The following is a 17,279-nucleotide window of genomic DNA, read 5'->3' as shown; positions in this document are numbered from 1 at the left end:
TTGATTCAGTATACATACCAGCAGTCATAGAGGCATTGCGTAATCAAGAAGTACAGACCGCTTACGTTAATACCCTGGAAAATATCTACAGAGATTCCACAGCCACCTTGATTCTACACACGTAGGAAGATACCTTTAAAGAAAGGGGTCAGACAACGAGACACAATCTCTCCAATGCTATTCACTGCGTGCTTGGAAGAAATATTCAAGCTATTAAACTGGGAAGGTTTAGGAGTAAGGATCGACGGCGAATACCTCAGCAACCATCGGTTTGTCGATGACATTGTTCTATTCAGCAACACTACGGACGAGTTACAACAAATGATTGAGGACCTTAACAGGGAGAGTGTAAGAGTGTGGCTGAATATTAATATACAGAAGACAAAGATAATGATAAATAACCGGGCAAGGGAACAAGAGTTCAAGATCGCAAGTCAGTCTCTAGAATCTGTGAAGGAGTACGTTTACCTAGGTCAACTAATCACAGGGGAGCCTGACCATGAGAGGGAAATTGCTGACATACGCTTACATATGGCGCAGACACTTGGAGTCTGACAAAGAAGCTTGAGAACAAGTTAAGCACCACGCAAAGAGCGACGGAACGAAGAATGCTAGGCATAACTTTAAGACAAACCGCAGTGGTTGCTCAGTGGCTATGGTGTCGGGCTGCTGAGCACGAGGTCGCGGGATCGAATCCCGGCCACGGCGGCCGCATTTCGATGGCGGCGAAATGCGAAAACACCTGTGTACTTAGATTTAGGTGCACGTTAAAGAACCCCAGGTGGTCGAAATTTCCGGAGTCCTCCATTACGGCATGCCTCATAATCAGAAACTGGTTTTGGCACGTAAAACCCTATAATTTAACTTTAAGAGACGGAAAGCGAGCGGTTTGGATCAGAGAGCAAATAGGTATAGACGATATTCTAATAGACATTAAGAGAAAAGATGGCGCTGGGAAGGTAATGAAATGTGCAGGTTAGATAACCGGTGGACCATTAGGGTTACAGAATGGGTGCCAAGAGAAGGCAAGCGCAGTAGAGGACGGCAGAAGACTATAAGTGGTGCGACGAAATTAGGAAATTTGCGGGTGCTAGTTGGAATCGATTGGGGCAGGACAAGGGTAATTGGAGATCGCAGGGAGAGGCTTTCGTCCTGCAGTGGACATGAATAGGATGATGATGGCCCCCCGCTACTGCGAGACAGCGCCATGTGCTGGACTACCGGCGATGCACGGTCCCCTTCGTCACGACCGTCAGCAACGGAGCAACCGAATGGTGCACTAAAAATTCACTCTAAAAACAGTTGCACCCTTTGGGCTGTATATTTGATGCACAACGATAATCGTCATCTGTCCTGCCCGCATTTCCTTTCTTTAACGCTGCGAGCCCAGTACTTCCAAGTCACGAACGGCACGCGCGTTATCAGCATGACAGAGCATTCTCGACAGGAAAGCAACGAGCTCAGCGTTTTCAAGAAAGGAAATGCAGGCAAGACAGATGACGATTATTGTTGTGTGGCAAATATACACCCCCAAAGGGTGTAAATGTTTTTTTGAGTGTTTATGAAGCGTGATGAGGCCCCTCGTGAGAGTGAGGGCGAAGTCTGGTGTCACTCGGGGCACTCTCGTCGTTAGCGCGGAGCAAGATAGAAGCGCCCCGGTGTAGCCCCGCAGCCGCTCCGGCCACCTAAGCCGTGGTCCGTTTACTTATTTTGGCCGATAGTACATGGATTTGCCTAATCTTCGTCCTTCTGGCTTTAAACGTCCCGTCGACTTTGTAAACTTGTCGTTTTAAACGATGTACTCTGTAATAAATAATTACATTAACATTATTAATAGTGTACGACTGCACGATTTGAACACAGGACCTCTAGCACAGAAGCCCGATATTGAAACTATTACGCCAGAGGCATAGAACGCCCTTACGAACTTCTTGTGGGCAAGCTAGCGCCTTGAGACGCTTGACGCATTTCAATTAGCCCACCTCTACAGATTGAGCCGCTATTAGTAGCGACTGTGCGTGTTCGCAGAGTATTCTACAGACGCGAAAGGGAAAAGCCCCAAAATAAACTTTTACAGTCAGTTGTGGGCATTTGTCTATTTTACAGCTCCGCTGGTAGCCCATATTCACCGAGTGGAATGGCTGCGATTCTTTTCTTTTTTTTCCTTTTTCTTCTTTTTTTTTTGTACAGGAGGCTTGAAACGATGCGAGGCAGAAGTTTACTTGCCACAAAGAGCCTGGAATGAGCCAATAATCCTTTGAAAGTTCACATTTTAAAAGAAAGCTGGTGCTTTTCTTCCCTGCTCTAGTACACATGCAGTACTTTAAGAGTTTCGGTTTATGTGCTGAATGAAGGCTAGCTATATGACAGCTAAAGTTTAGGCTCATACACCACCAAATTTCACCACGTCGTGAATATATCACTGTATTTTCTCCTTTTTAGAGCAAAGCTGTATATGGCTAGCCGATTCGTTCGTCCGTGCGTCTGTCGCCTGCACGCTGAAAACTCCTCCGACGCAACCCCATGCTCATGCGCGAAAAAAAAAAAGGAAGAGAGGCGTGCGATTGGCTCCACCAATAGTGACGTCGTTGCTCTCCGTCGCAGCCGAGCGTGGGCGCAGCAGTTGTTTTCCCGGCTCCGAAATGGCTAGGCCACGCGTCATACGTATTCTTGAGGAGCGGGCAGCTTTCGATCAGCAACGCCGCGAGCAGGACCGGGAACGAGCTCGTCTACGCCGTCCCGATGCTTCAGCCCAGGCAAGAACAGGCTCGTGCAGCCGAGCGCAAACAGCAACTGCGTACCGAGAAATCCGGCAGCCTACCAAGCCGTCGTTTAATAGAGAGTTTTAGAATAGGGGCCCCAATATTTTGGGGCCCCAAAGAGCTTTGCGGGTGTTAGCGTTGGGGCACGCAGGAGTGAAGAGTTTTAGAATAGGGCTTTGCGTTTGCAGATAGCGTCTTGCGCTGACAGCGCCACTACGGCGTCTAAGAAAAACGATTAAAAATAATTAAATAAAATATACCATCTTATGATATGAATAGTAATTTTGACTTGCGTGTATTTGCGTTTAATTACAATTTAGAGGTTATTCTCCAAGCAGCAAACAATTAGTTGTGCTTAGTTTGGAGCAACAAAACCAACTTTACGTGCCTTCACCAGCCAAGCTTAGCCGTGTTAGGCCTACGAGCCATAAAATCCACACTCGTATTCGGAATCAGCGGCGTCTAATGAATCAATCTTCATAACACACGCTAGTTGAGAGAAAGCAATAACTGCAGTCACTTCTCCTAGCTTGCGAACTTCACGCATTACCGCGAATCGAACCCAGTTTGGTGCTAGGTTAGAGCCGTCGCTTCAATGGGTGCCGCCATGTTTGTTGACGCAAAGCTTTTGGGAACGCTATTTGAGCTCCCGCTAAATCGGTGAAATAGCGTTCCCAACGCAAAACCCAAACGCAGTTTGCGTCTCGCGCATGCGCAGTGGCTTCGACGCTATTTCTTTGGGGCCCCAAAACGTTTGGGGCCGCTATTCTAAAACTCTCTAATGAACCGTCAGGATTAGCCCAGTGATGTGTTAATCCTAGGGTCGCACATTTCAGCTCCGCTGGTTAACTGCCCAGCGAAGTTAATCACTGGTTAATCACTGCCCAAGCACTCCGACCAAGTTGCTTGGGCAGTGATTTTTTTTATTGATAGAAGGGTGGAGTAGACAGAGGAGGAGGCACTCAAGGTTATGCGAACTGTGACAAAGCATGCATATTTAATTCGCGCTGCAGCGTAACTAGTGACATTCGATAGCTATGACAACGAATATGTGTAAGACGCTTCCAACCCACTGACTTCGTCACCCTCATCAGCCCATTTCCAAGATGCTGAAACCCAAGATATCGCGATGAAAAATTCTGCAGTGCAAGAAAATGTAGTATTTCTCTAGTCGCTCGGTATCGATGATGTAGACTGCGTGCGTGCGTGCGCGTGTGTGTGTGTGCGTGCGTGCGTGCGTGTGTGTGTGTGTGTGTGTGTGTGTGTGTGTGTGTGTGTGTGTGTGTGTGTGTGCGTGCGTGCGTGTGCGTGTGTGTGTGCGTGTGCGTGTGCGTGCGTGCGTGTGTGCGTGCGTGTGTGCGTGTGTGCGTGTGCGTGTGCGTGTGTGTGTGTGTGTGTGTGTGTGTGTGTGTGTGTGTGTGTGTGTGTGTGTGTGTGTGTGTGTGTGTGTGTGTGTGTGTGTGTGTCCGAGCCTGGTGGGAAACAGGGGGTTGCTGACCTGACTGATGGAGTAGTTGGCCGCGCATAGCTCACACTCCTGCTGCAAGAAGTTCACTGCCTGGTAGATGCTTTCGCACTGCTCGGCAGCCAGGATGGCGTCCTCTTCATCGAAGCTCATGTCGATCAGCTCGGCCACCAAATGTGCGTGCACCATGGTCGGACAACGACCTTCCTGGACGAGTTCCTCGGCTTTGGCCTGCGGTTGAAGTGTCACGAATGTGTCATTCAAGGGTCTCGCATGTCAACATTCCAAGAGGGGGCGAGAAAGCGAGGGACGCGATCGAGTCACGCAGAGTTGAAAGCAGCGTAAAAAATTAACAAAGAAAGGAAACATTTTTACCGCTACAATGCTCGCTACTTTCAATGTTGTCGTATGAGAGTCGCCGCTATTGGACGCACTTTAGCACCTCCTGTCGGCATTTCGCGAACAGTTTATATTACCCGCGGTATTTCTTTCGTTCCAGGAAAACTACAAGGAAAAAAATCGGTGAGTACAATGAGGCATTCCCTTATATGTAGTTTATATACTTTTCCCCCATTTTGCTCACTAAAAAAATAAACGCCGCTGGACCGCCCACATCTTTTTATTGCTGCTGTCGAACAAAGCTGAGTGCTTACACCAAAGTGCCTGCAAATAAGAACGAAGAACCGACAATCTCCATAAACACAATAGTAAAAATCAGCTTCTGCAAAAAGGAACTCGTCTAAACTTGTAAAAGACCAATGAACGAAGGTTCTTTTTTTACTCTCTCTTTTATTTTTCACATTGCACCTTCTTTGTGCATAAACTGCAATACTCTGCTACCCAAAGAACGTGAGCCAGGATTTGTGTCTTGAGTACCGTTGAAGTATTTCTCCTCCCACACCTGTGCACACATTCAACTTCGTCTGTGCAAATCTCTTGTATTTTCATCAGCAAAATTTAGCCACCCATAACTCGCATTTAGCAAAGCTTATCATGGAGATTACCAGCTGCTTCAGATTTCCGCTTACAAGCATGCTTCCCCATTTTTGCTGCGTTTTCATAAATTCACGCATTGTTTGCGAACCCTTTATCTGCACTGCGGTTAGGTTTACGCGCAGCACCATTATTGGCTAGTAAGGTCACTGCGAATCGAGCGCAGGCTGCTGATGTACTTGCGAGTTGCGTGTTTGCGTGAATATGTAAAGCTTGTCTGACCACGAATTCGTTGCGCACGTGGATCCCACGAAAGAGGCCGTTTTCACAAAAGCTCGTACGCGGAAACGGTTCGTAAGAACAACTCCAGCTGTGATAGCGAAGGTGGCAGTAACGAAAGTGATTGGTCCATGGCCAACGCTGTTGCGAACAAAATGCTCAGTGAAATCAGCCGCTGAAATTCTATGTACAGGAATGTCCAGCAGGGCTATTTCTTACTGTTTTTCTTTCGGTACGTAAGGCTGGTCACGATTCGCCGGAGTAAAGAAATTAAAGAACATAAGCTGCGGTCGAACAATGGATATCGAACCAAGCGTCGTAACTGCTGTACCTCGAAGATGCCGCGCGAGGGAGGAAATATGTTGTGCACTCGTCGAGATCCGTGAGACATTGTGTTCAATGAGGTACATTTAAAACAACATCATCTAACCTCTTTTGTATGCAAATAATATTCTAAAGCAAGCGTTAACTGCACAAAACAATACCTAACTGGAATTCAACACATGTCTGCGAAATAATTAAACTTCATGATGACAGAACGAAGTCAATGCGCTCACGATGTACAAGGTAAATGATTTGCCAATTTTCACCGAGTGCGTCTTCGCTAACATAAATAATCGCTGTTACAAATTCAGCCATAAAACTAATGTTAAACCTGCATTCTTCAGCAATTGTTACTCGCTCACATATACGAATGACACTGGGCCACCCTGGCATTCGCGACGTGACCGGTTGCCGCTGTTGCAGCGTCGCGAAGAGAGGCTGAGTACAACTTCAGTTATGCACGTCTGGGGGGGCGGGGGGGAATTCTAACATGGCAGCTGCGTCGACGTACTGCGCCCACATGGAAGGATGACATAACAACGCCAAAATGATGCAGTAGGAACCGCACTCTTGCACTCTAATAGAATCCACGCGTCACTGTGGCGTAGTCTCCTCAACGAGGCTGATGAAGGCCTGTGAAAAGGGTCGCGCCGCGAAATTTGTGGAAGGCCATAAAAGCGCAGTGTGAAGAATCCCCTTATCCTGCGGCAAGGCCGGTATCTGGTAAGCCGGTCGCGTTGACTTAACGACAGCCTTAGGGAGCATTGTGCAGCTGTAAGGGTGCGGATGGCGAGAGGTCATCTAGCCGACCACTGCCGAAGATGCGAGTGCGTACCAGATTTTGCGGCAACACGCATTCTTCGATGGTATCCACAAGAGAGCGAAAGGGCGATTCAAGAGGCGTACCCGCACGCGACAGCGGGTGAGAATTGCATTCGTATCCTTGTCCCAAAATAGAAATTGAAACCTGCAGCGTGTTTTAACAGGTTCGCATGTGTAAAGTGTGTGCACTTATTTTATTGGTTATTTTAATGAAATGTACCTTTAATCTATGTGCCCCATAATCATATCGCGGTTTTGGTACAAAGAACACCAGAATTCAATTTCATTTATTTATTTATTTCCATTTATATATATATATATATATATATATATATATATATATATATTCATCGTAAACCGCTATTTGATAGCCTAGCGTTTGTTCTGTACTTTCTGTCCCTGCATACATCATCAATCGTTCCGCTATAGAAGAATGTATTCCCTCAACCCATCTAGCCCAGTTAGTTATATTTACTGACCAAAACTGTACTGAGGGTTAAACTTCATTGACAATAAATGGGTTGATTAGAAAAAAATAAGACGTACCTTTTGTATGAATTTGTGGACGAATCACAAATTAACCACTGCTTCGCAAAATGCACGTTTCTCCGGCCGTTAGTGATACGGTCGGTTCTTTTGAAAGTGAGATTAACCTGAGATGTTAATTTATTTTCTCCGTATTTTTTAACTTCTTAAACATTTTAAATATTTTAAACAATATTGACATTTCCATGGTATATCGGTTTCTTGCTATCGATTCATCATAGGTGTCTCCTGGGTAGGTTGGCTTTTTCGTGCTACGGTCTCTTTTAGAACAGCAACATGTTCATCTATCGTGCTCTCAAGCTATACACACTTGGAGGCCCGCTTTTGATTTGCAATGGCTAATGCTAAGTATATCATAAGAAGCCAACAAACACTGACACCAAGGAAAACATAGGGGATATTACTTGTGCTTAATAAATGAAACAAATAATGGAAATGAAAGTGGATGAAAAAATAACTTGCCGCAGGTGGGAAACGATACCACAACCTTCGCATGTGAGTGTTTGTTAGCATCTTATGATATGAATAATAAAAATCGCGCCCCTCGGTTAATCTCCTTTCTTCTCGTTTAACGATGAGCATCGCATTCAGGTTGTTTTACCGGGCACTTCTTTCTTTCCACCTTTGTTGCTTATTGGTTTTTTTTTCTCTCATTTCTTTGTCGCTTGAGTTTATTTTTATAGTGCATGGGGAGGGGATGAATACCCGGCCCTTCGGTGGTCTACTTTCCCAGGTTCACCTGATTTATTAAACAGCAGTAATGACATATTAACAAATTAATGCTTTGCCGTTTCCGACAACAAAAGTTGGTGCTTTATAGCCATTTTTCACCCAATTTTCGCTCTTCATAGGAGTTGCAAAAAGTGCAGACAGAAAGCGAGTTTCGTTACACTCACCAACATAATGTGGCCCCTGCAGTTAATTACCCTGTTCACTCATACCGAAGAAGATCAAAGGAGATCCTGCTCGCTACTCTAGAAACATAATGGATGCCTGGTAATCGTTCTCTGCTCTTCCCTCTCGCAATATCGGATGCACCGCACTTTCATTCGATACATGGTATTGCCATCTTTGTAAGGAAAACTGTTGCATCCACACTCAACGGGCTTACTACGGAGGGGCATGGTTTGATACTGAACGAAGTGGCCTGAAGCGATTTGTTAAGCGAACGAACTCAAAACACGCGGTTCAGGAAATTCACTTTGCATATACAATCTCAGCACTACAAGCTGTGCGCTCACTGCGTTGGACGACCAGCCTCTGTGGGAAGAAAGAATTTTGAAACCATCGCATCAGAAGGCCGTGCAAGCGCTACTGCGCTTCTTCAGATCAACCGGCCTGTGCGAATGCCTGTCATTGGAACGCCTTTTCTGTTACCTGTCTTTCTTTCCTTTCCTTCTTCTTTATCTTTTCTTTTTCTTATCGCCTTTTGTCGTCTTTACAATCCCTATATCCCCCGCCCCAGGGCAGCGTAGCAAACCTGAAACTCTCATGTGCTTAACTTCCCTGCCTTTTCTCTCTCTCGTAATAGTCATACTTTGTCCTTCAGCTCTCTACCTCCTGGCTTTCATAATTTTACGCACAAGTGCTCATAGCGTGCACAAAGATGAGTTGCCGCACAAAGGAAAAAAAAATCTTTGTTTCACTGGATCACCTTGCTAGCTATGTACTAAAAGATAAATAGAGGTGTAGGACTTAATGCATCAGACCACCAATGTGTCAGTTTGGTAGCTTCGTAAATCATGAAAATGTGAGCACAGAAGAGGCTCAAAAACTTTCATCGTGGAATATAATCTTTGCGTACCTTTCTTACACTAAAGTCTTTTACTTCATTAGAACGCGTATTTATTTATTTATTTATTTATTTATTTATTTATTTATTTATTTATTTATTTATTTATTTATCGCAATACGTTTAAACTATCGAAGTACAAAGACAAGCGGCGCACAGTGCGGTTCACCTTGTATTGTTTCTGTTTCTCTGTGGGTAGTTTCCCGGCCGGCCTGGGTTGTACCACCTGCTTGCGCTTTCTTGGCGGCGGAACTGACCGCAGTTTGGCAATGTTAGCTGCCACAGCCTTGGATATCTGCATGCCGGATCGGGCGTTGACGCTGCCACGGCGCTCGATCGGCTTCTGGGGCTTGACAATTAGGGCGTTGCCGTCGCGGTCCCTCACCACACAGTCATCGGCGCCCTCGCGGCTGGTGCGCCTCACCGACGGCCGACGGAGCGGGCCCGCCTTGCCCGCAGACGGCGGCGGCCTCAGCGTCTCGTGCTCGGCGTTCTCGACCGTCCCGTTGGTGAGCGGGCGCTCGCGCCTCCTGACAGTTGCCGAGTCCGCGAGGCGATTTCCTAGCTTTCGGGTGATCGAGGCGGCTGAGCCCTCACCTCCTGTGATTACTGCGCTCGCCACCTGCGCACTGGCCTCACTTTGCCGTCTCTCCGCCGAAAAGCTTTCGGCTGCTTTCACGCCTCCGTCTGCGCCGGTCAGCTCGCCGTCTTTTAGAGGTACGCACTCGGAGGACGCAGCCTGGCTGCTGCTGTCAGAATTGTCAGCTGTCGAAATTGTGGCTGAGTTCTCGTCGCAGTGTACCACGACGGTCGGGGTAGCTAACGCTTCGACTGATGCTTCTGGAACTTCCGTCGTCGTCTCTTTGGCCACTGGCTGCCCATCTGCGCCGTCAACGATGAGTGTTTCTCGTGGGCTAAGAGGCAATGAAGCCTTCGCGCTAGAAGCGGTGTTTTTGTTAACCGTTTGCGTCTTTGGAGATGGACTAGGTTGTTTTCCCGGCAAAGGGTCATTGCTTTTGCTTGAACTAGAGGGCTTCGTCTGGGCGTGTTGCGCACTTTCATTTATGTCAGCGCTTGACGACTCCACAAACTTAGAAGCATTACCTTCAATTTCGCTTTTAACTTGGCCGCCTAGCTCACTGGAATGGTTTTCTTGAGGTTTATCAGCTTCTTGTGCAGTCAACGGGGTTAGTTCTAATTTCATGAGTCCAGAGTTTTCAGGCAGGGGCCCATTAGCTGAAGGTTCATGGACAGCTTCTGGCAACTGCTGGGCAGCAGGTCCTGGAGGTGCAGACATGAATGACAATTTCGCGGCGTGAATAGACTGCTTTATATTTTCAATTGCATTGCGGTTTGCAGCAAAAGGTGCGCTGTTTCCGGTAGCGTCTGCCTTTTCTAATGTTTCAGAGTCGCTTGGTGACTGATTTTGAACTATGTCTGTTTCCTTGTTTGTCGCAGTTTTGCAATTCAACTGTTCCTTTAATGTTTCTGCAGCCCTCTCACCAATAGGGGAGCCCTTCACTGAAGTATTTGTCGCATCGGAGTCGACAGCTTCAGTCGCCCTGGTATCTTTCTTTCTACTCTCATTCTTAAATGATGAAAAACGGCCCAGAAACGTTTTTGGCTTTGCACCTGTTGCTTCGATTGACGTAAGGGTTTCCATTGACACGGTGGCTCCGCCACTGCTGCTGCTGTCAAGCTGCGTCGTGTCAGACGCGAGCGTCGTCTGTGAAGAGGACTTTTGAGCCGAGGAACCTGCCCCCGTGAACTCGTCCTTTTTGGCGTTCGGAGTGGGCTTCTTCGCACTGAACACCGAAGCCAACGTCCATCGCCTCTTGTTGCCGTCGGCGGGAACTTCCTTCTTTGACTTGCGACCCTTTTCAAATTCTTTTTGGGCTTCTCGGCGACGGAGAATCGCCTCGAGGCGAGAGCTGGTGCCGTGCGCGGCCGATGAGACGCTGCTCACTTCCGAGGTTTCCCGGTGGCTCGAGAAGGACGAAGCCGGCGAGCTGGAGCGGTCGCGGTGGCCACCGCAGAACGGCTGGTCGCTCCGGCAGCCGTGGAACGAGTGGCGCTTGGCCCGCCTCTCTTCGAGCGAGGACGCGTTACTGGACGGCAGCTGCGACGCGGCGTCCAGGGACTCGAGCCAGTCCTTGACCCGATCCGTGACGCTTTCCTCACGCTTGTCGCCGAGCGGTGACGGCCGGCGACCCTCGTCGTTGTCGACTCCCGTGCCGGGGCCCCAGATGCGCATGAGGAACGGCTTGAGCGTGGCCTTCGTCAGCTGCGCGTACGCCATGTCCATGTTGCCCTGGTTGTCGGTTAACGCTGCCAGTATCTCTTGCCGAGTGAAGTTCCCTCTCGAACTCAGCTCCATGAACTGCGAACAGATGAAATGAAACGCATTGCAAAATCGTTCACAACGTGCACAAATAAAACATTGCTTGCGCTACGTCTGTGGCTACTCGGAAATGTCCTTTCCCTGATTCGTTCGAGACTGAGAAGCAACGGCGTCTATTTGAAGCCGGTACGAAAATGCTTACAATGAGTGAGCAAGTAAGGGTGCCACGCCAAATATTTTTATCTGTATTTGTAGTGTTGGATCGGCGCATCGTTTCTCAAAAGTAAAGGAAAAATGAAAGCAAAACCTGTCCATGTGTGCTATGTGCGAGCATAATCCAGCATGCTACCCGACGATTTTAAAAGGAATGTTGAAATTGAGCTCTTATAGTAACTTTACAAAAGTCGTTGCAATAGTAACACAAACTTTATTGAAGCAGCCTTTTTACTAGGTCATACCGTGAAAATTTGTCAGCATACATTTTACGAAAGCGCGAAAAACTAACAGAAGCTTTGCTGTATATACACACATCGGGGTGCTTAGCTTTACCGCGAGGTCGAGAGCAATAATTGTCCGAGGCAAATGAGACTCGTGGAGGCCTTAACAGTACGCACCTGTGAAGAAGTACGCACAAAGTACCGAGTGCGAGAGCAGACGACATTGCGGCCGTCCTCAACAAGAGGAAAAAAAAGACAAGGGAGGCTCCTGCAGCGAATGAGAAGGGGCTCGCGCAACGGAGATCGTTGGAACGCCGGCAATCGATTTCCATGTTAGATTGATCGTTCTCCCTCCCAACCATAGCTTTCTTTTATTTGTTATCTATTATTATTATTATTATTATTATTATTATTATTATTATTATTATTATTATTATTATTATTTTATACCCGGTTTTCATCTGATTATTTCCTTTTTTCTCCAAACACAAAACGTTTACTTTTAAACTCACACGCTCAAATTGTTAACTCCCTTGTTATCATTATTATTTTATGCACGTAATTAAACCACCCGATTCTTGGCCAATCCCCCACTGTGGGTATGTGCCACGGCCACTCAGGATAACAACAACAACATCAACAACGCCGGCACGACAAGGTCCGCCGGGCCTACGGAACCCACATCTACCGGTGAGGTTCACTTGACCGGGCGTCTGTCTTCGGGACAAGGAACGCCTCCGAGACCTCGGAGCGGCCTGCTGCAGCCTCAAACCCGCATCTACGCGCGAGGTTCGGGAGAGCGAGCGTCCGTCATCGAGACGAGGAGCGCCTCTAGTCGTCGCCTTGCTCGAGGCCCCAGGTCGGCCTGCTAACATCTTGGAACCCGCTTCTACGCGCGAGGTTCGGGTGACCGGGCGTCCGTCATCGAAACGAACGCCTGGGGCCGTCTTTTTGCTCGAGACTTCGGAGTGGCCTGTTCCCGACTACGGAGCTGGGGGACGCGTCCACCTTTTCCGGCCCCGTGCTGCTGCGTCTGCTCTTCCACGCCGGTCATCCCTATACGAGCGAGTGTTCCACCTCAAGAACTCTACTCTACGTCTCACCACACTCCGGACTTCAACCGCAACGTCGTGAGACTACATTTTTCCTGTTTACGAACAACCTTGTATGTGTTGGTCTAGTTTAAGATAATTTTCGTGTTTACGTACCGTGTAATATAATTGTCGTGTGTTTGCTCATCATGCACCGTCTCCTCCATCTTCCTCGCGTCACACGCTTTGCAACGTGACGATCCTAACACATCACAGCACCTTAACAGTACGTATTTTTAATGAACTTCCCTGATTATTTTAATGAACTTGATGCAACACTGTATGATATAATTTCAAAAGGTAAAATGATGAAACATGTGAGGAAGTGGTATTCAACTGTTTATTGTAATATGTGATTTTCTATTGGGATTCATGCGTGACTGAAAAACGTAGTACTTATTCTTTGTGTGTAAGAATATATTACTTTTAAGTTTTATAATTTTTAACGGTAATTGTATAATGCTTCATATCTCTATTGAAAGCTGTACCACCTGCTGCTTGGTCTTCTAACAAGCACGATGTGCTTAGATTGACCAGCAAACAAGACTTCTCAAAAATGTATTTGAAATAAACTCCGATTTGATTTGACCTGGAAATGCCGGGACTTCAAAATTAGCGACAGACATGCTTCATTTCGCCAAAAGACACGCCGTTTGCCCAAGAGTGGTTGTCTACGCGAGCGAGCGCATACCCTCGCTCTGAGATGACTGGTGGCTTTTACGTGCGCTGTCTTCCCGTGCGCCTAGTGTAGGAGCTCGCGTAAGCTACACGTGGCAGAGGCGACATGGTAAAGCGAACGGCAGCGCGAAATGCTCGCTTTGGGACAAGCACGGACGCTCGTCATCACGTCAGCGTTGCAACAGCGAATGTTCGCGATCGTCCAGTGAGATCTGTTTATTCTTGTCTGTGCGAGCGTTACAGCGTGCTTATTCAGTTAGTAAGCCAATGCTTAACGCGACTTACATGGTCTGTAAATCTACGAGCCTTACTTCGTATAACTGTCTAAATGTGACCGTGACATCTTATAAATATCCTGCAGTGTATAGGGGCTGGTTCAAGCACACTTTTGACGAAATCAGCAGCGCGAATAAGTCTTTATGTGGAAATACTACTGGCTTTTATCCAGAAGCGAGAACCACTTTCTAAACCAAATAGTGCAGCAGTCAACGCTGCGTACTGTTCATAAGATGTGACATCGCGCGTTTATTCATCTTCAACAGCTATTATCTATCATCTGGCGTTCATAGTGTTCTGTTCATCTTTACCCCATGCAATGCAGAGTAGCAGGCCGGAGACATGCTCCTCAGGCCCGCGTCTGCACTTTCCTCCCACACAAATTTCTCTCTCTCACTCAGGGCATTGATAATTGCCTCGCGTTGCCGTCCTTTAATCAAAACTATTGTACAGTTTATTTTACAGAAATTCGTTGTCTCTTCTTGTAATTTTATCTGCACGGCCGTGCTGTTCACTGGGGATTAATTTGACCATTAACAGTAATTACGAAATGAAACGTGAAGGTGTACGAACAAAGAACGCGTGTTGAAGTTTATTACTTGAAATTTCGATGCGATCGCAACGTAACCGGGCAACAAAAGTGCTCTAGCCCGACAATGAAGAATCTGTGGATGAATCAAGCCAGTGTCAGTGCAATTGCGTATGGAGAAATTGAAATGCGCTCCCTGGCTCAGTATTTATTGCTCTCACGTTTCATTTCGGCAAGACACATATCGATAAAAATGCATATGCAGTGATATACTGCTTGTCGGAGCCTAGAGAACCTTCCATTTTTTTTTGTGCTGTGTTTATAAGTCCAACTTATTTATCATATTCGCGTAGCCCTATTGTAATTGGAAACAAAGAAGGTCAATACAACACAGCTATCTGAGTGCACACGTAGCCACATGTGTGTGTGTTAACTACAATGAATCCAATACATGCTGCACCGAAATTTGCCGTAATTAGGTGCTTTAGACTAAGGACCGTTCAATGCCTCGAGGGATGACTGCCATGTCTTTCGTAACTGTGAACACACGTGCAGGGGGTGTCGCAATGGATGAAGAATCTGAATACTAACCTGATAGCCTTTGCAGTGCACTTCTAATAGAAAGGTTCAGATTACTCTATATAAGAATTAATGCCGTAGAAAATACGTTCTCTACAGAACTAGAGGAATGCAACAGGCAAGAACTACATAAACACCTATAAATTACTGCTACAGAGCACCATGCTAAGAGGACCCTCACGTGGTTAATTTGATATTCATTCTTTATCAACTCTATGGTTCCACTTTCCTTTCACTAAGCTGAATCCTAGCCAAAATTGTAAGTCTAACAATGCTTCAAACGAACATTTACGTTACTGGGCATGTATTACGACTTAAATGAGTTACAAGCAACCAACTGCGTGCGTTCACGTTATCAAGGACAGTGTGCACAAAGTGCGCACAGTGGAATCTAATTTGTGAAACATGTGCGTCCTCCAGATGATCGTACAAGAAGTTTACTTCTTGCATCATTTACTTGTGCTTGCGACAGTCTATAATGAGCAAACCGTCGAAATTTGCGGGGCGAAAGAAATGTAGCACTTCCACTGGCGTGACTACACTTGTTTACACTTAAACGCTTGTGTAAACTTAACATGCAACAACTGCCTCAAACAGGTATGCGCCTATTTATTGTAATAGTATCCAGATACGCAGCCAGGTTTTTTTTTGTCCGGGGCGGCCCATGCCTCCATCAGTCTGTGCAAAAAAAAAAAAAAAAAAAAGAACGACAACGACCTTCTGGAGATACGTCACTTGTAAAAACGTATTTCCAAGAGTTCGTCGATTCTTTCTGCATTCTATGACTTCGGGTAAGTGTTAAAAACAAATTTGGGGCACTATAGCGTAAAACTATTCCAAACTTTTCTATTCCAATTCTGCTATCAGCCCTCCACGATTGGTCAAAAACTTTTTTCGACCACCCCCACTTCACCTGTCTGTCACGCGGCGTCACGAAAACCGCGATAGCTCCCCATCTGATATGATGCGTACACACTGATTATGTATGATTTTACAGAAAAAAGAAAAACAGTTATTTCTGATTCGACCCCTTTTCGCCATTAGCCCTCGGCTATTGGTAAAAAGTTTTCGGGCTGCACCCACTTCACCTGCCTGTCACGCGACGTCACAAAACTGCACAAACTGACCGCGTCAAAGTGACGTGTACGCGATAAAGATGCATTAATATGCCGAACCAAACTGAATTTTCTTCGGAATAGCCGCAGGCTGCCCCGTTCCGAAAGGAATAAAAGATGGCTGCCGCCGATCGCTGGACGCTGGCTACTCGTACCTGCCGGAGAGCATGGGTGTATTTGCGTATAATAAAACTTCTTGCGTGGCTGTGTAACGTTTTCGAGCACTTTCGGCACGTTTACCACTTCATTCTGCCAACTCTTCTTTGCTGAGGGTCAGTTTTAGCGTCATTCTTAAGCTTCCGTTGCATGCCGCCGTGATTTTCGATCAGCCACCACAAGCTAAGTAAGGGAAAGCCGACCAATCGCAGATGCCGGCACCACCCTCTTCATCCGGTTATCGATTTTCAGCTCACTGGCTCTGCCCCAGCGGATCCCTCTCCACTTGAGCGTTCTCCTCGCCTTTTGTCAGCCAATTAGATACGACAAGCCGCTCAGTGTAGGCAATGTTATTCGTTTTTCAAGCAAACAAAAGTGACCTCCTATGGACGAGGAGAGTGTTTGATTGGTCTGTACAGACAACCCTGTGGGTGACCGCCCGGTGCTTGCGTCGGTGGTTACGCAAATTTGACGTTAGGAGATTGGAATAGAAACATATTGGAATAGTTTTACGTTATAGGGCCGGTTGTGAAGAATGGTTTTACAGACATAAGAACAGCTGTTTTATATACTACTAATTCGCAACGAAGACAAGAGAAAAAAAAGATGCATTGTACAACACAGATGTACCAAACGGAATTGTCAGGATACACAGCCCAACTTCCCTGTGAGCCAAGGCGTCATCGTAAGGCGTGTGCTAACAAGCTAGGTAGTGCCTTGAGGTGATGCCTCGAAGAAATGTAGGGCACGGAACTACGGTCAATGTATTGGACATTGGCACCAAGGTTAAAGAGAAAGCGATACGAAAGGAAAAAGGCGAGGAGGTTAACCTGAACGGAAAAATTCGGTTTGCTACCTTGCATTTGGGAATGAGCGAGCGGGACGTCGAAAGACAAGACAGACAGACAGACGTTCACGATCACCGCACGTTAATATCAATGTATAGGATCCCTACATCGGCTTGTGCAGGTTAATTATTTATATTTTTATTTATTTATTTATTTATTTATTTATTTATTTATTTATTTATTTATGTTGTTGTTGTTGTTTGGTTTGCACGCATAAAAACAATCACAGAGAAGCACAAGACTGCTAGAGGAAAATTGCAGCAGTGTCTTTGTCACACCCTCCTGCAATGGCTATGAGGTATGCAC

At 46.5% G+C, this 17,279-nt stretch overlaps 1 protein-coding gene across 3 annotated transcripts in view; it reads right to left on the bottom strand.

Annotated features, from left to right (window-relative positions):
- The window catches only part of LOC126544048 (uncharacterized), a 266,997-nt gene that overhangs the window by 36,992 nt on the left and 212,726 nt on the right, over nucleotides 1-17,279 (bottom strand). For all 3 annotated transcript variants that reach the window (XM_050191234.3, XM_050191236.3, XM_050191235.3), the window contains exons 14-15: nucleotides 9,093-11,303; nucleotides 4,261-4,458 (exon numbers count right to left, since the gene is read on the bottom strand). In XM_050191234.3, the coding sequence (XP_050047191.2) occupies nucleotides 4,261-4,458; nucleotides 9,093-11,303 (2,409 nt within the window). The remainder of the gene's footprint in view (nucleotides 1-4,260; nucleotides 4,459-9,092; nucleotides 11,304-17,279) is intronic.

The sequence above is a fragment of the Dermacentor andersoni genome, chromosome 1 (genome assembly GCF_023375885.2).
Source record: "Dermacentor andersoni chromosome 1, qqDerAnde1_hic_scaffold, whole genome shotgun sequence".
Classification (NCBI taxonomy): Eukaryota; Metazoa; Arthropoda; class Arachnida; order Ixodida; family Ixodidae; genus Dermacentor; species Dermacentor andersoni.
The sequence above is the reverse complement of the archived record's forward strand: the minus strand, read 5'-3'. Positions and strand labels throughout refer to the sequence as shown.